Genomic DNA, 23,194 nt, shown 5'->3' on the forward strand with positions numbered 1-23,194 from the left:
AAAATATTCCTGAATTTTACTACTGCCACAAGGCTTGTTTAGCCTTTAAAAATTTTTATTTATTTATTTATTCTTGAGAGAGAGAGAGAGAGAGAGAGAGGGAATGTGAGCAGGGAGGGGCAGAGAGAGAAAGGGAGAGAGAGAGTTCCAACCAATTCAGCCCCAACTGAGTCCCTCAGGTGCCCCGGCTTGTTTAGCCTTTCAAAAAGATTTGCAAAATGTCATATACATGTGCAGTGGAATATTATTCAGCTGTAAAATGGAATGGAGTACTGATATGTGTTATAACACAGATGAACCCTGAAGACGTTATGCTAAGTGAAAGAAGCCAGTCACAGAAGGACAGATACCGTATGATCTCACTGCTTTGAAACTTCTAGAAGAGGCAAATACATAGACACTGAATGTAGACTGGTGGTCACCAAGGGCTGGGAGTGAGGAGGCAATGGGGAGTTATTGCTTAATGGTTATAGTTTCTGTGTAGGGTGATAGAAAACGTTCTGGAAAGAGATACGGGTGACAGTTATATGCCATTAAGAATGCCCTTTATGCCATCGGATTGTATGCTTAAAAATAGTTCAATGGCAAATTTTCTGTTACATGTAGTTTACCATAATAAAAAAAAAATAGCACTGACAGAAAAGATTTGTGTACATATCAAAGGACAGAGGAAAGATTTACACATATGCAGTTTCTCAAGGAAATGCTCTGAGAAGGGAAGAAGGGAATGAGTCTCTTTCTCTTTGGGCAACAGGGGAGATTCTAGATGTTAAAATTAATCCTACAGTTCCCTCTCGCTGAACTGCTGACTGTATGTATTGAACACAGAGGCAGTATAGCTCCCGCTTAAAATTACCTAATATAAGCCTAAATGCTAGACTAACCCCCTCCCACCCCATCCTACAAGGCCCCCCAGAGCTCCTCCAGGGTGCCCTCTCCCTGCGAATAAACTCATCTTTGTGGAGTATCAGCATATGGTGTACATCTGGTTATCTTTGGCCGGAGGGTTTCAATATTCCTCTCCCAAGAGATCTCTACAATCTAACTGGAGAGACCATTTCCACACCCCTCAACGACCCCAATGGTTTTCTTTGTTCTCAAAATATGTCTACAAACACTTTCTCTTCTGGTCCATTTCCCCAGACTCTGTTCCAGCCGAGGGCCTTTGCTAGTTCAGTTCCTTTTTCCTGGAGTGCTGGCTTCCCAGCTCCTCACTTACCCTTTGACTTTCTCCCTCAGTCACATGGTTGATGAGACCTCCCCCCACCCGGCACCAAACTGCCTTATTTAAACTCTCCGTCTGTTTTTTTTTTTTTCTCCAAAATCACTTATCACCATCTATCACTATAACATACTCCCTCAAAAAAAAAAAAAAAATTATGGTCTCTCTCCTTCCAACAGATGTGAGCCCTCCTGGTTGATCTCCAGTGTCTATGAAAGGGCCTAACACACAGTAAATCCTCATCATATTTCTGGTGAATAAGTAATCCTGTGAGTGCAAGTCCATTTAGCTGGCTGTATTTTGCACGGGGTGGGGTGGGGGTGGGCATCAGTCTCCGGGGGCCAGAGGGCGAACTACAGTAGGCTGAGTGGTAGCCCCCAAACACGTTCACATTCTAATCCCTGGAGCCTCTGACATGTGTGTGTTTTCTCCCAGCACCACCAAGCAATTCTCTGACACTACAACTCGACCCAATTCTGACACTGTCTACCTGGAGATAGCATCAGCCCCCACAGGTTCAGGCTTAGACCTCTAAGACTGCCCCAGCCCCCCTGTAGCTGGTACTTAACAAGCCAAGGTTGTTACCTGTAGTTCTGATTGGCTATAAATCAGAGGTTCCCTTGATCTCTTCAACCAGTTTGCTAGAATGACTCACAGAACTCAGAGACATTTTACTTCCCAGGTCACTGGCTTATTATAAAAGGATATAACTCAGGAACAGCCAGATAGAAGGTACGGGGAGAGGTCTAGGAGCTTCCATGCCCTCTCAAAGGGCACCGTTCTCCATGAATCTCCACGGGTTCACCAATCTTGGTGCTTCTGAATCCTGTCCTTTTGGGTTTTTATGGAGGCTTCATTACAAAGGCATGATTGATTCACTCATCGGCCGCTGGTGATTGATTCAACAACCTCCAACCCCTCTCCCCTCCTCGGAGGTCAGGAAGGGTGGGACTGAAAGTTCCAACCCTTTGGTCACATGGTTCGTTTCCCTGGCAACCAGCCCCCCATCCCCAGATGCTTTCCCAAACTCACCGCATTTACATCCACTCAGGTGTGGGTGAAAGGGGTTTGTTGGGAATAATGAGACAACTTTATCACTCTTAACACTTAGGAAATCCCAAGGGTTTTAGGAACTCTTTGCCAGAAACAGGGGTGAAGACCAAATATATATTTCTTATTATAAATCACAAGTTCACAGTTACCTTACATGGCAAAAGGGACTTTGCGGATGTAATTAGGTTAGGACTCTTGAGATGGGGAATTTTCCTAGACAACCTGGGTGAGCCCAATGTAATCACAAAGGTCCTTATAAGGAGACAGGAGGGTCAGAGGCAGAGAGTGGAGATGTGACACAGGGCAGCTTCTAGAAGCAGGAAGAGGCAAGGAAAGGGATTCTTTCCTAGAGCAGTAGCGAATATGAAACTACCACAGATTTAATGCAGATTTTGTATGAGTTTTCCATTGCTGTTGTAATAAATTACCACAATTTACTGGCTTAAATCAACACAAATTTAGGGGCACCTGGGTGGCCCAGTCAGTTAAGCATCGGCTCTTGGTTTCAGACCCCATCATGATCTCACGGTTTGTGGGACCGAGCCCCACGTAGGGCTGCGTGCTGATTGTGCAAAGTCCGCTTGGGAGTCTCTCTCCTCCTCTCTCCGCCCCTCCCCTGCTCATGCTTGCTCTCTCTCACTCTCAAATAAATAAACACACTTTATAAGAAAAACCTCACGGGGTGCCTGGGTGGCTCAGCCGACTTCAGCTCAGGTCATGATCTCACAGCTCGTGAGTTCGAGCCCCGTGCTGACAGCTCAGAGCCTGGAGCCTGCTTCAGATTCTGTGTCTCCCTCTCTCTCTCTCTCTCTCTCTCTGCCCTTCCCCCACTCACACCTGTCTCTCTCTCTCCTTCAAAAATAAATAAACATTAAAAAAAAAGCCTCACAAATTTATGATCTCACTGCTCTGGATGTCAGAGGTCTCTGATGGGTTTTACGAAGCTACAGTAAAGGTGGCTGCAGGACTGCTGCTCACAGCCGCATGACCCCGAAATCTGCAGTAATGCAGTGTGCCAGGGAGATTACGTGGTTGGCTGTTACTCAGCATTCAGTGGCAAGAGGTAACAAATACATAGAGGCAGATAAAACATGCGCGCGCAGACACACATAACGATTGCAAAGCAATCTCTCCAATACGCCAAGCGACTGGTACAGAGAAGCTGAAAAGGCAGTGTTTGAATCCAGCCCTCAGCAATAGACATGGGATTGGAGTTGGGCGAAGAGGAGGGGTGAGCTTTCCAGGTAAGGGGAGGAGCAGAAACAAAGGCTAGCCGGAAGGAGAGAAAAGCTGCCTTTAGAACCCTTGGGGGGTGGGCGGGGAGGCCAGGAAAATGGATGATGGGCATTGAGGGGGGCACTCGGGAGGAGCCCTGGGTGTTTTATGTAAGTGATGAGTCATGGGAATCTACTCCCGAAGCCAAGAGCACACTGTGTGTTAGCTAACTTGGCAATAAATTCTATGCAAAATAAATAAATAAAAGACAAAGGCAAAACACACACACGCACACACACACACGCACACACACACACACAAAGAATCATTGGGGTGAACCCACAGACGGGGAAGCTTTGTGTGGAGCCAGGGAGGCAACCAAAATTGAGAAAGCCTGCCTGTGGCCAGAGCAAGCACTGAATGTTGGCCAGAGGGGATGGCCCTGATCCTCTGGTCCCTGGCGGCATTGAATGCCTTGTAAAAAAAGGCATGACGGATAAAGGAGATGTTTCAGAAGGGCACTCTGGGGGCAGTGTGTGTTTTTCAAAGAAGGGGAAGCCACCAGCCTGGAGGAAAAAGGAACAGGTGTCTCTCTCCCCACAGATTGGCCTGTAGCTCTCTGCTAAAAACGGCATTTCCATCAGTGACTCTTTTCAAAGCCTTCAAAATGAAACTCAGTTACCGCACAGTTTCACCAAGGCCGCGGATACCACACCTGGAAATTACAGTGGGTCTCAGAGGCTTTCCTGCGCTTAGTATCTTTTCCCCACCACGTCCCCGTGAGACCAGAAATGGGAGCAGAGGAAGGAGGGGCTCATAACTTGAAGATCTCACGTTCCTGGGAACTGTAAGGAAAAGCTAAGAGAGGCTTCCGATGTCAACTCTGAGTTCCAGCGGAGGAAACCCAGACTGCCGAGAGACCAAGAGACCACACGCCCCTGTTCCCCTCCCTCCCTAAGTCTAGCAGTACAAAAAGATTAAAAAAAAAAAAAAAAAACCAAAAAAACCCTTTACTAATTACTCAGCTTTAATTGTCTGCTGTTTGATTAACTTAATCTTATTTTCCTCCAGAGACCATTGCTAAAGCGATTTCCTTGTAGTGATGTGGGTTCCAAGCTCCATACTGATCCCTCGACTGTAAATAATTTCTCTGGTTTTGTTCTCTCGGTGATTTTGCCAAGGGTCCAATGAAGGAAAAAAAAAAGTACATTTTTACTATTTGTGAGGCCCATATTCTATATTGACCTGCAGTGACTCAAAGATCCGTTTTCCTCCTTCCCCCACTTGTCTCCCACCCCCTTCTCCTTTTGATTTGTGGTTGGGAAGGTTCTGTTTTGGTGTAAACTTGGATTTTTTTTTTCACCTGGTTGCCAGGCAACAGCAGTCACCCCAGTCAGGATGCAGAGAAATGTTAAATTGTTCCCAGCCACCTCTGATGCTGGACTTGTCAAAACTCCAGTGCAGGTTGGGGGGCTGGTTAAAAATTCAGAAGTCAGAACTTATACCTAGCAAGCGCTAATGGGCAGGCGGGGGGAGAAACCCAGGAAATTGGCTTTTAAAATGTCTCCTCTGATGACAGAAGTCTGAAGGGGTGCCTAAGGCACCCAGGGCTGAATAGCAAATGGTGAATTATGCCAAGAAGGAGCCGTGTGACAGGCGCCTGGGTGGCTCAGTCGGTTAAGCGTCGTCCGACTTCGGCTCAGGTCGTGATCTCGCGGTCTGTGAGTTCGAGCCCCGCGTCGGGCTCTGCGCTGACAGCTCAGAGCCTGGAGCCTGCTTCACATTCTGTGTCTCCTCTCTCTCTGCCCCTCCTCCCCCTGCTTGCACTCTGTCACTCTCTGTCGAAAATAAATAAACACTAGAAAAAAATTTTAAAAGAAAGATGGAAAATTAAGAAGAAAGATGGAGCTTCCATAAGAGAAACAAAGCTGAGAACATCGGAAGCTAGGATCTTAATATATTTATTCATATATGGGACTATTCTATTCTATCCTATCCTATACTGTTCTATGTGTGTTGAATATGTTAATATATGAACCCATTTAATCCCATTGCAAGGCAATGAAGTTGAAACAACCGCAGCCTACTAGACATGCAGAAAGGAAGAAACAGAGAGGTTGAGTAACTCGTCCAAAGTTGCACAGCCGGGAAGTGGAAGAGCCGGGATTTGAACTTGACTGTCTGGGTCTCCTGGCAGCAGCACTGGCTGGTGGTGAAGAATGCAGATTCTAGAGCTGGACAGTCTGGGTTCGAATTCTACCTGTAACATGTACTAGCTACGTTCACCTTGCACAAACTGGCTCATCTCCTTGTGCCTCAGTTTCCCAAGTTGAGTGATGATACACGTCTAACTATTCCCATGAAGATTGGCATTTGATAACTCTTAGCCATTATTTTAATTAGTTTCTGTGAGGCAGGGTAGAGCTGGACACTGAGGGCTTCTCTGGTCCCACCCCCATCTCTGACCTGCATCTCGCATTTGAACTTGGGCCTGAGGTTCAGGAATAGGGTGGAGAAGGCAGGGATGGTATGTGGGGAATGTTTGATGTTGGGGAAGTTATTCTGTAGTTTAAAAGGCTATCTAGCTGTTTGTGCTTTTTGGCCAGGAAATAGGCGTGAATGTCAAAATGGTCACGGCATCCAAATGGCCATGTCCAGAAGGGCATGACGAAGCCTTGGGGGCCCCCACCCCCCCAGTTTATCCTTTTATACTAACCATCCTGTCGGGGCATTTGGGGTAAGCTCCTCTTCATCTGTCCTTTTGGTGCTTTTGAGGCTCCTTCCTTCTGGAACCGGGTCTGAAGCTAGCTAGGAATTAGGTTTTAGGGTCCTCAGGGTTGTGTATACAGGGAGAGAGGGCTGGGGCGAAGGTGGTACAGTTTCTTTGGGGCCCATCCAGTGAATGCAGCCATGATGGGGGCAAAGGTGTTGTGGGGCAGTGTGGACAGGATGCTGGGAATGCTCCACCGGGATCTGGATCCATGTCAAGGCTCTAGAACTGTTCTCCAGCTGCTGGAAGCATCCTGGAGTGCCCTCAGCAATCCACCCCTCGGGGGTGGCTTCCACTGCAGAGAGCAGGCTGGTCCAGGACTGGCTGACAGAGGGGTATGAAACCCGGCCTTCTGGCCGCAAATCACGGGACAGCTCCGGAAGGTCACCTTCAGAATTCCCTGCACCGTTGGCTGAAATTTCTGTTGCGACAATATTGCAGCTCCGGCTTTCCCTCGGATCAGGTGGACTGCTCTCCCTCCCTCCCTCCCCGCCTCTCCCCTCCCCTGCCTCAGACCACTCCCCAACCCATCTCTGCCACCTCCCTCAGGGTGGGCTTCCTGGGTGGGGGTGGTGGGGGGACACCTGGCCAGCGACAGCAAGCAAAGGTGGGAGAAGCTCCAAGCAAATCAAACAACAGACAACAGCCAGTGAAGTCGACTCCACTTTTTAATATGGTAACCATAATGCAAACAGGCATAAGACTTGTGTTGAATTCCATCAAGGACGAGTTAGAAGGAGAGCATGCAGTGAACACAGCTTGGACAACCTCGCGAGGAGCGTGGGGCGGGCGTCAGTCCTTAAAGGAAGGTGCCGGAGCGCATGGGACACTGGGCGGACATTAGCAGCATCGAGAGCTCAGAGGTAGGGGGACGTCCGAGTTTCTGACGGCGTGTGTGTGTGTGTGTGTGTGTGTGTTTGGTGACATGTGACACCCACTCTGCCCACCTCCCCAGCTCCTCAACCCTGAATGGAAACCCATTGGGACAGCAAGGAGGGGCGGCCAACTGCGTGTTCTCTCTCTCTTTCTGCCTTCCAGGAAACCACTGCTGAGCCCAGAGTGGGTCTACGATCACAAGACAGCGCGACACAAGGAAAACAGGGTGGAGGCAGGGCGGCACGGCATTGGGCCTTCACGGGTCATAATCAGAGCGATGCCGAGGGCACAGCCTCCTACCGAGATGGAAGCAGCATCCTTCTGTCTTGGGAGGGAGTTTGTGAAACCACTTTTTTTTATCCCCCCGGCCCCCCACCAAATCCTTGGAGTCTCAAGTTGGTGGCAGATAACGGAAACAAAGCCATCAGGCCGAGGGGTCCTCCGCTGACTCCAGTAGGTCTGTGATGAAAAGGCCTGGGGCAGCCAGGAGCGATGTTTTTGCTCCCAGGGGACATCTGGCAATGTCCGAAGACATATTTGGTTGTCACATTTGGCAGGAGGGGGACTGATACTGGCTTTTAGTGGGTGGAGGCCAGAGATGACATGCCACATCCTGTCTTTACAATGCCCAGGGCAGCCCCCACCACAAAGAACTGGGCCCAAATGCCAAAAGTGCTGAGGTTGGCTGGCCCTGGACCAGAGGCTCTGACAGCTTGGGAGCCAAGCTGGGCACTTTGATGTCCTGGAGTCATTTTCTGGAAGACTACGGAAAAGCAGCATCTTAAGGCAGGTTTGTTCGGTCCTGCCTGCCAGGGCCACCTCGTTAGGAATGGTCGCTGTCCTGGACCAGGCAGACATGTCCTTCTTGTCCAGAACCGTTCGGACATTCCAGGACAACTCAGACGCCTCAACAAACAAAGGCATATCTACCCCTGACCTCCGCCCTTGCACGGGGCTTTGACAAGTAGTCATAGGGAATAGACTCAAGACCCGTGTTCCAGGGGTGAACATTTACCTGGGTCCTCACCTAAGACTCACCCGAGTCTCATCGGTGTTTGGGGGCAGGGATTGGCAGGGGACCGAGGACAGGGTGTGTATGATAGAGAAAGGAGAGACCAGGTTCGTGTCAGCGCCGGAAGGTCAGATTCAGGTTCGTGGGACCATCTGTGATGAGTCCCGAACGGTGGGAGGTAGGGCAGGGACTCTCGGATCTCCCTTCCCCCATTCCAGCCCCTGGCCTTTAATTCTTGAGCTAACCAGGACTTTTGGATGCAGGAAGCCTTACAAGGGTTGAGAGATGTCAGTGAGGATGGACAAGTCCTCTAGGATGCCCAGATGAATATTTCTCTCTTCTTGTCACCTGCAGGTGGTCTCAGATGAACTGGCCAGTTCAGTCAGAAGGCTTTGTGGGTAAGGGGGCCATGGTGACACATTAGAGGTCAGGGTAGCAGAGATGAAAATATGCCAGTTAATGGCCGGCTTAAAACAAGATCTTAACCCCACAGTTTTCCTGATGACACTGGCATAGAAGCTGTTTACCCGTGATCTGGGTCAAAAAATCTCACTTGTTTTGGACTTCGGGCAAAACCTGACCTCCTTTTGGAAGTCCAAAGCAGGTGGCTGCCGAGAATGTGTTTGGCAAGAAAATCCCGTGTTCTAAGGCCAATGTCTACTGGCCTGGGGTCAGTTCTCTTTGTGTGCATGCAGGCATGGCCGGAGCCTGGAAGGATTCACCCCACTGGCTGGTAATCATGGCAACAAGTGTAAACTCTTCTTTCCCATGAGGCTGGTTTTTTGTTTTTTGTTTTGTTTTTTCCTCATGAGGCTCCTTTCTCAGCCTAGAGGGAAGACTCTTGACTTTCTCCGCAACAGATAGGTCTCCAGTTCCTGGTGACTCAGCCCTGGAGTGGCTTTGTCACTGCATCTGCCTCTTCCCTCAGTCCAGTCTTGGTAACCACAATACTCCACAGATAGTTCAACAGGCCAGCCATCCACGCTCTGTGCTGCAGCCCCAATATTCTTTTCCAAGCGCAATTCCAGTCGCCTTATTTTTTCCCATTAAAAAAAAAAACGTTCTTAGGGATTTCCTGCTGCCTACCAAATGAAGTCAAAATTCCTCGACATGCCCTCGCCTCTCCCTAGCACCTGGCCCCTGCTCACCTGCCAGGCATCTGCCTCACCACCGTCAGCCTCCACAGCCTTCCAAAGCCACGCCTGAAGCCAGCCCCGATTTACCGTTCCCAGTCTGTGCCTTTCGTCCCCACTTTTCCTACTTCCTCGAAACCTGGTGTCCCCAGGCCGGCAGGTGCAATCCACCCAGTTCTCGAACCCCAGACATGTATGTTGATTCTAAGCCTTGTGTGTCTACATACGAGATTCTAATCTTCCACAAACAGGAACTGTATATTGTTCTGTACACATCATTGCGCCTTCTGCATACAGTTACTGACGAAGTGAAAAAAAAAAAAATTCAAAAGTGTCAGCGGGCCAGGAGGCATAACTGGTTATTTTACGGGCATTATCTCATTTAACCCACTTTGCTATATAGGTGCTGTATATGGACTTGGAAAGGTTAAGTCACCAGCCTGGGGCTGTCTGTGGAAACAGGGAGGGGGGTGATAGAGTTAGCATTTGGACTCGGGTCCGTTTCCAAAAAGCTCCATTTCGGTAAGTCCGAAGCATTTCCCCGAACGGAAAGGTCCTGGGCTGCCTCACTCTGTGGAAACCAATCAGGAAAACATTCCTCCGCTCAGGTAGTTTAATTACCTCTCTTCTTTCATAACACGAGGTGCGGGATTCATAGTCAAGACGTGATTATGGATTCATCGTCAAGATGGGGAGCGTGACCATTTATTTCACCTTTTCCTGTTTGCTGGGGATGTCTCCTTCCTCTTGGCCAAACTCACTTTTGTTAAATGCGGTTGGAGCCACGGCAGGCCAGTTCAAGGCGGAGAGGGACCAAAAGGGCTGCAGCCTAGGTGACCCCCAAATGCCCAGTGAATCCTACTTTCTGCTCACCTGTTGTGAAGCCAAATTGGGCCCCTCGTTTTGGCTACTGGGACTGAACTAAAAACCACCACAAGAGGGCAGCATTTACCCACCCTGGATCAGACCTAAACCCTGAACATGGACTTCACTCTGCCTCCCGATAGGCTCATAACAGCGAGGTTTTTCCTAACAGGGATTCTGGCAAAGGAGAGAAACACATCAGACCGATCTCCAGTCTTCTCCCCGGGCATCATGAAGCAGCTTGTGTCGGGAGTTGAAAGGCGTTTACTCTAAAAACAAAACTCCTTTTTGGGGACGAAAGATGCATCCCCGTTCTATAATCGCTGCTTCGGACTCCCTGACACAATGAGATGATGTTTCCCGCCGCCTGCCTGCTACTAGAAGGGCAGGGCTATACGAAGAAGATGCACAGAGGAACTTCACACAAGTACTTATTTGGGGATGGAGAAGCACGCGCAGAGCTTGGTCTGGAGAGGGAAGCGCTGATGAATTCCTCCTTGAATGACGGGTGGGCGGAGAAAGGCGAGGTCTAGTTTGCCCTTTGCCTTTAAGAATCTCCGAGGTTGTCCCCTCCTGGGGACGCCTCTTTGGCGCCCCCTGTCCTAAGTCCCTTCTAGAGAGGGTCGGGGGCACTTTCTCTTTGGCAGGCCCCCCAAGCGGAGCATCAGGAAATGCCCACTGTGCCCTACAGAAAGGCAAAGCTGTCTCTCTGTATGCTAGGACACAACCAAACAGAAGCACCCACTGTCTGAAGGCTCCCCTTCCAGCCCTGGGGACCCAGGGCAGGCCCCCTCACTGAAGACTGCTGGCCATTTTTGATTGGAGTCAAAGTTCGTTAATGTGTCAAAATTATTTTATCAGGCTTGAAACCACGGGATCACTTGTAGAAGTCCAAGAGCGTGTGGGGCAGGCCACCCTGGGTTGTGGTCCCGTACAAGAAGCTATGTGAAGCCTCGTTATGGCTTCCCTCTCCAACTACCCTTTTGGACGGGCTTCTGTGATTTCCTTCCTAGGGCAGATCGGCAAGTCCCCATTTGGAGAAGACAAAACAAAACAAAAAACCTGGTGATGAGACTCTTCCTTGAGATGCTCTCCAGTCTCCACCACCTTAAAGTTTCATCTATTCATACTCTTCTTCTTTTTTTTTTTTTTTTAGCTTCATAACATTACAAGGGGAAACTGAGGACAAGTGACTTGCCCCAAGTCACCTGGTGGCAAAGACAGGAACATTACTTCCCAGACTTGCGGGTAGGATTATCTGGGGAGGGCCAAATCAGGTGATCCTATCTGGCTCGGGCAGGGTAGGATCAGGGAGGGGGTTTGCTTAATCCTTGAGATGGGTTAGTTTCCCAGAGAGGGCTGCTCACTGGTGCGTGCTGGGATCTAAACGCATGCAATTCCGTGAGCCCCTTTTTGATGGAGATTTCCCCTTAATTGTCACACTCCCTTCTCCCTGCCCTTTGCAACCGGGGACCGTTAAGGTGCTTCAGGGATAAGAATTTCAGGAACACGGAGCACAGATCTTAAGTTATGGACACGTGAGGAACCAATACAAGGCCAGGGCACGGTTTGGGGCACTGAGAGGCTGCCGGCAACACGCCTGTCCAGGGGAGAGGGCAGACGACGGGGACCCAGGCCTGTCACATGCGTGCACACACGTGCACACATATACACACACAACGAGGACGTCATCATAAAAAAAGGATGGGGGGGGGGGGGCTTCAGCAGCAGAGGGACTGGCTGGGACTCTCCTGACCAGTCCCTGCAGCCTCTCCAGGGGAAACCCCAGAAAACAAGCCCTAATAGGAGCGACGGCCATGTTCCAGTGATTTCATGCACCAGTGATTTGCCCTTGTCAGGAAGAGAGAGAGAGGGGGGGACACAGTTTTGGAAGAGCCACTGTGGATTATAAAGGCATTGCATTGCAGCAGGAAAACTCAAGGAGAAAACCCAGGAGGGCCAAGGAAACCACCGAGGGGTGGGGACCCAGAAGAGGAACAACCACGGTGACAGGACGAGAGGGACAGCGGGGGCCACGTGGGGTTCCGTAGGGAAGGTTCAGCAGTGTCCACGCTTAGAAAACCTGCAGCCGCCCCTGCCGGAGCGCAGGGGACAGCCCCCCCGGCCATCCATCTGGGCAAGAGGAGCCAGTTAGGAGCTGAAAACTCTGTAGGAAGACAGGGAGGGAGGGAGTTAGTGTCACAGAACAGAGCTGCTCTGTTTCCTTGCAGAGCCCCAGGGAAGCCACCAAGCTCTGGGCACAGGGCACCAAGCTCTGCCGTTTCTTCTGTAGCCTGCCCCCCCCCACTCCTCCCCCCCAGCTGGGGCTCCTCTGGAATGAACAACACAAAGGGTCAGGAAGAGGGACAATGAAAGGGGCTTTCTGACAGCCAGAGGGGTTGTAATCTGAAAGGCAATCAAGTGTGGGCCTACTGGACACGAAATATGTCATCCTAAGGGGGGAGAAAGGAGGCTGCTTAAGAAATGGGGCGTCTTGGGGCGCCTGGGTGGCATCTGAGTTCCGCTCAGGTCATGATCTTGAGGTTTGTGAGTTCAAGCCCCGCATCGGGCTCTCTGCACTGGTGGCGTGGGGCCTGCTCGGGATTCTCTCTCTCCCTCTTTCTCTCTGTCCCTCCCCCACTTACATGCACGTGGGCTCTCGCTCTCTCTCTCTCTCTCTGTCAGAATAAACAAACTTAAGGAAAAAAGAAACGGGGTGTCTTCCCTCTGCTACCAAAAACGAGACAGCCGAATTCCCACTTAATTCAACACAAGGGGCATCCGGTGGTGGTCTGGAAGTTCTCTGCGGCGGGAATAGGGTGAGCGACGTTGCAATCGCAGTTCAAAGGTCAAGGCCTTCAGATAAGGTTGAAATCCTGAGACTCAATCCAGTCTCGCGACGCCTCTGACTGTTCCCAGCAACTTCCAGAAGGCCGGTAAACTTGTCATAATAACACCAATTGGGATTTGTGTGGATGAGGATGTTCTGAGCGACTTGGGGGGCGTGGGAGGCGGTGTAAATGCGGGGAGCAGTGGTTCCAACACGCCTTCCCAGAGGCTGGAGCCATTGTTCCACTAGGGGGCGCCCCAGGCAGACGCTGGGCACCCAAAGCCCGGGTTCCCACACATGGAGGGGCCTCAGAATCCCCTGAGGGCTTTCTAAAACACAAACCAAGGTTCTCGCTCCAGAGTTTCAGAGTCAGCAGGTGTGGGGTGGCCTGAGAATGTGCATTTGCCCTCCTCCCTCTCCCCTCCCCCCCCACATTGTGGGAAAGCCAGCGTGAAACGAAGCCTGACACCCCTGCCCGCCCCTTGCCCACAGGATGGAGGCTGCTTACTCATCAGTGTCTTTTTTGCTCTCCTCAATGAAGGCAATGGATTCAGATCTAAGGCGGTTGGTCACTTCATATGTTCGCAGGGTGACCCCGAAAATATCCTCATGGTACCGGTTGTCATCCTGGGGGACAGAAACAGCCCTCAAATGCCAGCCAAAGGCGGGAAAGGGACAGACAACGCTGACACCCTGGAATGGAATATCCCTAAAGAAGTCGGTTCCTAAAGAAACAAGGTGTAACCCAGCGCCCCCTGGAGGATCTCTGGCCTCCAGGGCTGCGTTTCACAAGACTCTCCAGCGCAGAGCCGTCTCTCCAGCCCAGGGGGCAAAGAACATTTCGCTTTGCGTCCAGAAACAGAGCTGCCGATTCTGAGGACAGAGGGAGTGAGGAGGTCAAAGGGAAACCTCGCTCCCCTTCTCTCCCTCCTCCTGTTCCTGCAAAGTTCAGCTCTGGGCATGGCTGGGTGGAGTGTAAAAGGCATCACAGCCCGAAGAAGCCAGCAGAGATGGGAGAAGAGAAAAGTGCCCCGTTTAGCACTCAGGGAACACTGCACAGCCACCAGAGTGGAGACTTGGCGGGCACACATGAGTTTATCCAAAGACGGGCATCTTTGCGCAGAAATAAGCAACCAAAAAAGAGGAATCTCCTCTGGGGATTCAAGAAACAGCACAAGTGATGACCGATTTCTGGCGTCTAAGAGTTTCTGGAGAAAGTGCGAGCTCCTTCAGCAAACTGAGGGGCAGGCAGCAAGAACATCCTCCCAGGGCCGTGTCCTTGAGGGTTCAACAAGGGGAAAGTGTGCCCCACTGCTGAGGCAGGGCACTGGTTGGGGGAACAACGCGGAATCACAGTGAAGCACAACAAGGCACAGAGTTCAGTTCTGGCACCCTTCGGTCCTGAAGGAAGTTGCACATTTGCAGAATGGGTTCACCTTTAGTTGGGGTAGTCTTTGAACCTTATTTTGCAGAGGTCCGGGAATCTATGACAGTGTCTCCAAGGCTCATACCAAAGATATTGAGCGATAGGAGCTCTCTGCCGCTCCCCTTGGATCTGTGGCATTTCTACCAGAAAGTTCTTTTCTTTTTCTTCTTCTTCTCCTCCTCCTCCTTCTTTTTTTAACCACCTGGGGTTTAGCATTAGATTTAGGGCAAGACTTCTTGTGCAAAAAAATGTTTAATGCTCATTTAGGGAAGAAGGGGGAAGGATGGGATCATCTCTGGAGCTTTGTGGAGGCATGACACTCGGTTCCTCCTATTTGGGGCAGCTGGCCACTCAATCAGGACTCTGCTTGCTGGGCTGCTTCTAGCCTCTGTGCAAATTAGGTGAAAGTACCCCCTCTTTCTGGGGTAGACACAGTTCCGTGCCAAGGTACATGGCTCTGTGCAAACATAGGGTGGCTGGCCTTAGACAAACTTTTTTTTGTGCAGTGTTCAACCTGCACCACCACGCAGGGCAGTGCTGCAGCGTGGTTCTGGGGGCAGGAAAAGTTGGGTGTGGACGGTTTCTATCTAGCCACCCAGCAGCCCACTCACTTGTTATTTTCACACAGCACTGCCGCCATCCCTATTTAATACCTGCGCCCGCACTGACCCAGCGCCCAGTCACCCTTCCTTCTCTCTCAACTATGGTCTGGGGCCACCAGTATCCTCCACCTTGAGCCACACATGGGAAAATGGAGCAGCCGGGGATGTCATCAAGGCTCCCCCGATCACTGAGACAGGCGGGGTGAGGAAGAGGAGACGGGAACTGGATGCCAGAAAAGGGATCCAAGAAGCCGGCCTGTCACTCACCCTCAGCCTGCTGATGAACACGCCGGCATCCTCCGCTGAGAGTTTCCCTTGCTGGGTCATGATGCGCTGGATGGCTTTGAGGACATCGGCGGCCATGGTGACGTCCCCGCAGACGTAAATGTGGCCCCCTTGCTCCTTCAGGGCTCGGTACACAGGTTCTGCCAAGTGCTCCTGCAGGATGTCCTGAACGTACTTCTGTGGGGAGCAGGGAGAGCCATGGGGAGGAGCTGGGGTCCGGTGCATTTCATTCCCCCAGGGGAGCGGAGCCCGACACCCGTGACCCCAGGGGACCGGGAGGAGTAAGAGAGCGAAAGCCAAGCCAAGGGTGTGTGAATGGGGCTCAGCCGTGCTAAGGACCCTCCAGGGGGGAGGACACACCCCAGCGCCACCCCCTGGAGCAGCACAGAGCAGGGCACTATCTACCTGCTCCCCTCTGCAACGGCCAGCGGTCACCCACGGGGTGGGAACGCCTGTTCTCCGCGAGGTGCGGGTTTCGCGCCTGCGGGCATCCTGGGCTGGGGTCCCGGGGAGGCCCCAGGCCAGACAGCAAGAGGCGGGAGGGGCGAGGGGCTCTCAGTTCACACCCGCACAAACCCAGCACACGGGTTGTCAAACAGCCGCTGCCCGGACCCTCTGAGTGCCCACCCCACCCCAGCTGCCCTGGGCCCTTTCCGGGGACCGCCCCCTGGGTCTCCCCAAGACCCAGCAGGAGCGTGCTCCAGTCCGGTGGCCTGTGACCATTCTGACGGGTAGTGCCTCTAATGGACTGTTAAATGTGTTTTTCGGTTTTTTATTATTCATATTTTTAAGTATTTTTTTTATTCTGGTAAAATACACACCACATATAATGAACCGCTTAACCCTCTTAAAGCGGACAATTCAGTGGCATTTTGTACACCACAATCTTGGGCCACCAGCACTCTCTCTAGTTCTAGAACTTATTCATGACCCCCAAAGGAAACTCTGTTCCCATCGGCAGTCAGCCCCCCGTCCCCGCAGCTCCTGGTAACCAACAAATCCGCTCTCTGTTTCTACAGATTTGGCTGTTCCGGATATTTCATAGAAGTGGCATCAGAGGATATGGGCTGTTAAATATTTTAAATCGGTATTTTTGTGCTCCTGCTTCCTGATGTACAGAGCAATGTTCCGCAGGAGAATTCGGGAAAGGTGGGGGTGTCGGCAGGTGTTGGGCTGGGGCGTGGGGACTGTGAACGGGCCGGATGTTACCTTTGGTTTGTCTGGCTCCCGCGAGTAGGCCGTGTAGAGTTCTCTGAAGACCCCCTTGTTCTTGGCCTGTAGAGTTTCCTCCCTGTAGATGTGGTCTATCTTGGATTGCCGGCACCCAAACACCAGGACCATGGGGCAGGGGCTCATTCCTGGGGACCAGGAAGATCTCGTGTCACTGACAGCTCTGAGGCCTGACCTGGGGCTGTGGGTGGTGATGCCAGGGGTGGGGTGCTGAAAAAGCCTTGGTGTGTACCTTGCGGATACAGGCACACAAGCACGGGGACAGGCTGGGGTACATACACACACGCGCATGCACACACTGAGGGAAGCAGGTACGGTGTGCTCAGGGTCTCAATCCTTCCTTCTGCCCCCACCCCTTGGCTATTTAGCACCCCCCTCCCCCAATTGGGTAGTGCTAGAGGCCTAGACTGTGGAGCCATACTACCGGGGTTCAAATCCCAGCTCAGTGTGATGGTGGGCAGCTTACTTAATGTTCTAGGTGTGTATTTCCCCAGGTGCAAATGGAAATAAAAATAACATCTATCTTCCAGGGTGACTGAGAAGTAAAACAGGGGAGCCCAGCATGCGGCGAATCCTTTATCAGTATTAGCTATTCCAACCAGAATGACTGGTCTAGGACGGAAGCTTATTATTATTATTATTAATATTATTTTAACTTGTTTCTCTGTCTTGCTCATCGTTGTGCCTGTGGCACCCACAACAGCGTTTGGCATTTCTTACACGCTCAATAAATCCCTGTTTAATGCATACCGCCACTGTGGGTTTCTTGCTCTCTCTCCTCCCAAAGCTGATGTGTTGTGTCTCTCACACAGCAAGGCTCGCCCTCGAGGAACCACCTTTGGGACGATCCCACACCCACACATGCATTTGAGAAGGCTTAAGGTTTATTCTTCCAGGGCCGCGTGACGTTTCAGATGGGTCCTATCTTAACGGTCAAAGAAATGTCCTCTGGGGATGGAATTTCAGGCCCGAGGGTGAACTGGGTTGGGAGAGTTGTTTGGATGTGTCCTTTGGAGTACAACCGTGGACCTCACCTCTGGGTCCGGTCAGTACTATGACCCCCCCCCCCCCCCCCGCCCTTCCTCAGGCAGTGATGCAACGGAGAGGTAACGCCATCATGCGTCCGGGTGGCTGGGACACAGGCGGGTCTCCCCGGGTCCAGGCGGGGTGGACACCCCACGGCTGCTGAACTCTGACCCACCTTTGTGCTGGATATCAAATTGTCGCTGCTGCCAGAAGCTTCGGAAAGGGGCAATGCCAGTGCCCGGGCCAATGAGGATACAGGGCACTTGGGGATTTCGGGGCAGGTGGAAGCTGGGTGCTCTGGGCGAGAAAGAGAGAATCAGAAGGCTGGCTGAGCCCAAGTCTGATCAAGGATGCCTGACCGTCTTGGTAACTCAGTGGGATCGCACTCTTCATGTGGGGTCTGATCAGAGTGGGGGGGGGTCCCAGAGATTTGGGGAATCCCCCAAACAGGAGGTAGTCTGGCTACGACTCCAATTCCCGATTTTCCTCATTGCTGGGCTAAGCCGCGAAGGGCGGTGGGATCGATTTAACTCAGGGTTTCCCAACCTCAGCACTCCTGACATTTGGGGCTGCACACTTCTCTGCTGCGGGGGGGCGGGGTGCCCCGTGCGTGGTAGGATATTGCGTAGCACCCCCTGGGCCTCTACCTACTAGACGCCAGGAGCACCCTCTATCTGTGACAAACAAGAGTGTCCACAGAATTTGCCAAATGTGCCCTGGGCGGGGACGGGGGGCGGGGGAGAATCCCCCGCTCTGAGAAGCAGCGATTTAACCACCCGTGGGATCTCCCAAGATCAGGGAGCAGCCTGCCATGTATAAGAGAACCACGGGTGGGGGAGGGTGTTCAAAGTGCCGAATTTTGGGCAATGCAGCAAGTCTGGGCTCAGGATACTGTATTTTTGAAGCACCACGGCGGGGGTTCTCACACTGATGGCATATGGACCATCCCATGAGCACTCTTCTCCCAGCAGCTGAGAAGAACCACTGGTCGAGACCACTGCTCAGGTAGAGAAATTACTGGGTGCCAAAGCAGGAACCTAGCGTGGGCTCAGGTATATCCTTTATTGTGAAAACTTTTTTAAGTTGTATTTTTTATTTGATTGTGGTAGGAACACTTCAATGAATCCTACCCTCTTAACAAAATTTTTAAGCGCACAGTATAGCACTGTTCACCGTAGGCAGGAATGCCCTTTTAAAGTGAGTTTGGGGGCGCCTGGGTGGCTCAGTCGGTTAAGCGTCTGACTCCGGCTAAGGTCGTGATCTCGCGGTTTTGGGTACGAACTCCGCGTCGGGCTCTGTGCTGACAGCTCGGAGCCTGGAGCTGCTTCGGATTCTGTGTCTCCCTCTCTCTCTCTGCCCCTCCCCCACTCGTGCTCTGTCTCTCTCTCTCTCTCTCTCTCTCTCTCAAAAATAAATAAACCTTAAAAAATAAAAAAAAATAATCAAAGTGAGTTTGGGAGGAACAGCTCTGATCGATGTGGGGTGGGGGTGGGGGGATGGCTTGGATCTTCCCCATCTCCAAGAAAGTGGGAAACGGATAGGGTGGCCAGGAGACATCAGATAGAATTTCCACAAGGTTGCCGATTCCAGGAAAGCGGATATTGCGTTTGCCCGGCCGTCTCCTGCAGCCCCAGCATCCAGCCCAGGACATGCACTTGATACATATTTGTTACCTTGACCTGACTTGAACTGGAGGGCTTGCCCAGTTTCTGCTGCGTCGCCCTCCCATGATCCCACTGACTAAACAACTTGGAGTGATTCGGAGTGTTTGCTGATCTCCATTCTGTCTGACTCAGCCATTTCTCTAGAACCCGCGGGGCTGGTCCGCCTACCCCACCTCAGGACATCCATATGCAGATTTCAGTTGCCACTCACCCTCTCACGAAACAGGGGACCACTTCGTCAGCCGGTATCCGGTTGAGCCAGGAGGAGCACACGCCGTGGTGAATTGGTCCTTCTCCATCTAGCAGAGGAACCAAGGCGGTCTGGCGCGCCTCCTGTCCCCAAGGTTCCCCGTCCCCGGCTTCCCCGCTCCCTCCAGAGCAGAAGGCCCAGAGCCCCATGCCAAGTCTGTGCCTTGGAATTCCTTGTCTGGACATGGTATGGTTGGGGTGAGCTCACGGCTGTGAAACCGCCCAGGGTTCCTGTGGGTAAGGGTGGGTCGGATTCAGATCCTGCCACTGACTGAGGTCACGGTCAGTGTGCTCTGGGTGACCTTCCAGGATGCCGGTCTCAGAGCTCCCCCGGGCACTGTGCATTTTAACTGCTTTATCAAGGAGGGAAAATACAGGAGGAAAACGCTAGGGTATCTGACTGACCTACAGCCAGCTGGACATCACGCAGCAGGGAGCTCCCCGCCCCGAGGGATGGGTGGGGGTGGCTTGTTTGAGTCGCTGCCTTGGTGGGGGGGGGGGGGGGGCGGCGATGAGGAGATGACAGTAAAAGGGCTCTCAGGCTTGGGGAGTAGAGAAGAATTTCAAGCGCACATCCTTCTCGCTTCCTGATTCTGCACCGGGTTGGCTCTGCCTGAAGGGGCGATCCACCTGCCCGGCCCCTTTCCCAGCTCCTGGCCTTGGGGATGGGTCTCCTCCCTGGGGACTTGGGATTTGGCAGACCTGCAGAGGCCCCTGGGGGCAAACGCAGACCCGGAGGCTCTCCCAGTGCCCTTGCCCACCTCGGGTGTGGTAGGAGACAACGGCCACGGTGAGGTGCACCTCGTCAGGGTACATGTCTGGGGAAGAACTGATTGAATAGTATCGAGGCTGCAGCAGGGACAGCTGGGTCAGGAGCAGGGTGGTGGGCATCTGGATGGACGGGAACTCTTCCAGCACCTCCACGATGGTGGGGTTCTTGCCCCATTTCCATTCCTCGTACTCCTGCAAGCCCTGTGCCAAGGAGAGGGACACAGGACTCGCACCCGCCCCGGTACACACTCCCAACGAGGGCACCAGGATGTCCAGGGAAGGTAATGAGCCATCATAAATGATGGCTAACATTTATGCAGTAATTACTCCGTGCCAGCTTTTAATTCTTACGACCGTAGGAGGCAACGGACAAATATGGACGCCCTTTGGCTTTAAGGCAGTGATTCTGGGTTTTGAATCCAGGTGGGGGGTGGCAGACTTCAGCCCGACAGGGAAATGTGGCTTAACCACCTGTTTCGTAGGAGCCTAGGAGCTAAGAGTTGTTTTTACGTGTTTGAACAGATGGGAGCTGGGGATGAAATCAAAAGAATACTATTTCACGACACGAGAATGTGATATGAAATTCAAATTTCTGCACCCACAAATGAGGTCTGATTGGACCCTGGCCACGCCCACTCACTTAGGTGCTGTCTATGCTGTTGGGCTATAATGGGAGAGTTTACGGGGTTGCGATAGAGACCTCAGGCACCGTGAGCCTAACATACTTCCTACCTGGCTGTCTATGGGAAAAGGTTGCTGACACCCACTTTAGGCCGTGTGGCCCCAGAATCTGTGCTCCCAACTATTATAGGTCCTGCCACATGTAAAGGTCAAGAGAGAAGGACCTGGAAATGGAAGGAGTTGTGACTCGTTGATACAGAACTCAGCTGTGATCTGTGAGTTTGCAGGTCTGGAGACGATGCATCTGCAGAGAGCATAGGTCAAGTTTAAGATGGTGAATGACAGCCCCAAAGGAATAGGTTAGGGTGTGGAGGACCATGTTCAGGGGCATGTGGACAGCACAGCCCCTCTGGGGCTCTGGAGTTATTTTTCCTACATCTCAGAAGCTGCCCTGGGCATTCCCTTATTGCTTACACGATGCTCAGGCTTTGAGGAATAAAGCCCATTATAAGTGCATCGTATAACAAAGCTTTCCCCCATGTTCCTAAAGGCGACCCTTGCTCTATTGATAGGGTATGGCACCCTTAAGGACGCACCCCCCCCAGACCTCCAGTCTCACTGATCTCTAGCTTACAAGGGTGCAATTAGCCAAGAGCCTCAGGAACTGCGTCTGAAATGGACACCCACTAGAAACAGACATGGGTCACCGGTGCTGGTCCTTCCGAAGGCTGCAGCTGCCGTTCTAGATGCTTCCATTCAAACTTCCTTCCCTCTCCTTCACTTGGGGTCAGACTTGTTACAGGTCTGATGGTTCTCCCAGCCTTACCTGAGTCTTTGCCATTTTTCTCTCACACAGGTGTTTCCCTTATTAAAAATCCTCACTCATTTAACCCCACCTTAGAGTTTGCGCTCTTTGGAAGAAACGGGCTAAGACATACAGTTTATCAAATTCTACTTGAAATCATCCCGTCCGAACAGTGCTGATCTCTGGTCCCTCTTCATAGCAGCCCCTGACTCATGAATTACACCTTTAAATTAAAGTTATGCATGTACACAGCATAAAAAGTGAAACAATTCTGCAAAGCTTATGATGAAAATTAATGCTCTGACTTCTCCAATCTGTTTCCAACTTTCCAGAGTTAACCCCTTACAACTCTCTATAAATGTTCCTTCTGGTGTTACTTTTCTCACTTCTAAATACAGGTGATCCTCAAACAACATGGGTCCCTCAAACACATTTTCTTTTCTCTAACTTACTTTATTATAAGAACACGGTATAGACTACATATAACATACAAAATGTGTGTTAATCGACCGTTTATATTCCTGGTAAAGCTTCCAGTCAACCGTAGGCTATATTTGTGGCAATTCTGGGGGAGTCAAAAGTTATATGTGGATTTCTACTACATGGGGGGTGGTTAGCACCCTTAACCCCGGTGTTGTTCAAGGGTCGACTGTAATATGCATTCTTTGAATTAGCCTCTTCCTCTCTGCCCATCATTCAGTGCCCTCTCCTGGACAGCGGAAGAAAGCTAAACCAACGTTGCTTAGTGGAGAGCAGCCCCCACTGGGAGAAGTCTGGGTGGCCCCCCTGGGTAGGATTCTACGGAGCCAAGTTTTGCAGCAGCTTGGGGCAAGGAAGCCCTAGGCTTCAAAGCAAGGGTGATAGAAGGGTTTGTTTGATTCATTTTACCATCAGAGGGGCTCCTATATCTTGCAGTCCTATCAATAAGTCCTCTGCTTTGGGAAAGGCCTCTCTCTAAAATAGGGCAAGTGGGATTCTCTATTTCTTTTCCTCCTAAGTATGGGCTCAGATAGAACTCATGGAAGCTCAAGAGTTGCGAAGGAAGGAGGAACAAGAGTTAGCACAGAAATTTCTACCAGGCCAGAGAACTCTGAGATTCAAAAGAGTTACCCTCGTTCTGTCAGACCTTAGTTAGAATGAAGGGAGATGGTCAGGACTAGCCAATATGGCGGCCGCCTGCAAACAAAAATTGGCAACTCTTGCTCAACCCTGCCACCTGCTGGACAGCTGTGGTTATAGTTCTATAACTCTCCACCAACTAGGAGGTGAAAGGTGCCCTTGGGGGTTGTACGAGGCCAGGGACCCACCTTGCTGAGGACCAGCAGTCGCTGCTTCTCTTTCTCGCTGGTGGCCAGGGACGCAAACTGCTGCAGCTGCAGCGGCGTGGGCGGCGTGGTGATGTCCAGGTAGTACTTGAAGGCCTGGAAGATGGTGCAGGGCGGGAGGCGGTGCTCATCTGTCCAGTTACTGATGACGCCTATGGAGGTGAGGGGTGGACGGGGGAAGGAGAGTCTGAGCTCCGAGGGCTTAGGTCCAGGCC

The 23,194-nt window shown here is 51.6% G+C and overlaps 1 protein-coding gene across 3 annotated transcripts in view; it reads right to left on the reverse strand.

Annotated features, from left to right (window-relative positions):
- Positions 1-12,027: 12,027 nt before the first annotated feature.
- Positions 12,028-23,194, reverse strand: part of NOS1 (nitric oxide synthase 1) — a 181,940-nt gene continuing 170,773 nt past the window's right edge. For all 3 annotated transcript variants that reach the window (XM_086681787.1, XM_086681788.1, XM_025933618.2), the window contains 8 exons: positions 22,962-23,131; positions 20,219-20,429; positions 19,420-19,507; positions 17,720-17,841; positions 16,498-16,646; positions 15,271-15,465; positions 13,484-13,602; positions 12,028-12,312 (listed from right to left, as the gene is read on the reverse strand). In XM_086681787.1, coding sequence (XP_086537913.1) covers positions 12,297-12,312; positions 13,484-13,602; positions 15,271-15,465; positions 16,498-16,646; positions 17,720-17,841; positions 19,420-19,507; positions 20,219-20,429; positions 22,962-23,131 — 1,070 coding nt within the window. In that variant the 3' untranslated portion in view covers positions 12,028-12,296. The remainder of the gene's footprint in view (positions 12,313-13,483; positions 13,603-15,270; positions 15,466-16,497; positions 16,647-17,719; positions 17,842-19,419; positions 19,508-20,218; positions 20,430-22,961; positions 23,132-23,194) is intronic.

The sequence above is a fragment of the Puma concolor genome, chromosome D3, assembly GCF_028749965.1.
Source record: "Puma concolor isolate L17-30 chromosome D3, mPumCon1.1.hap2, whole genome shotgun sequence".
NCBI classification, from domain to species: domain Eukaryota; kingdom Metazoa; phylum Chordata; class Mammalia; order Carnivora; family Felidae; genus Puma; species Puma concolor.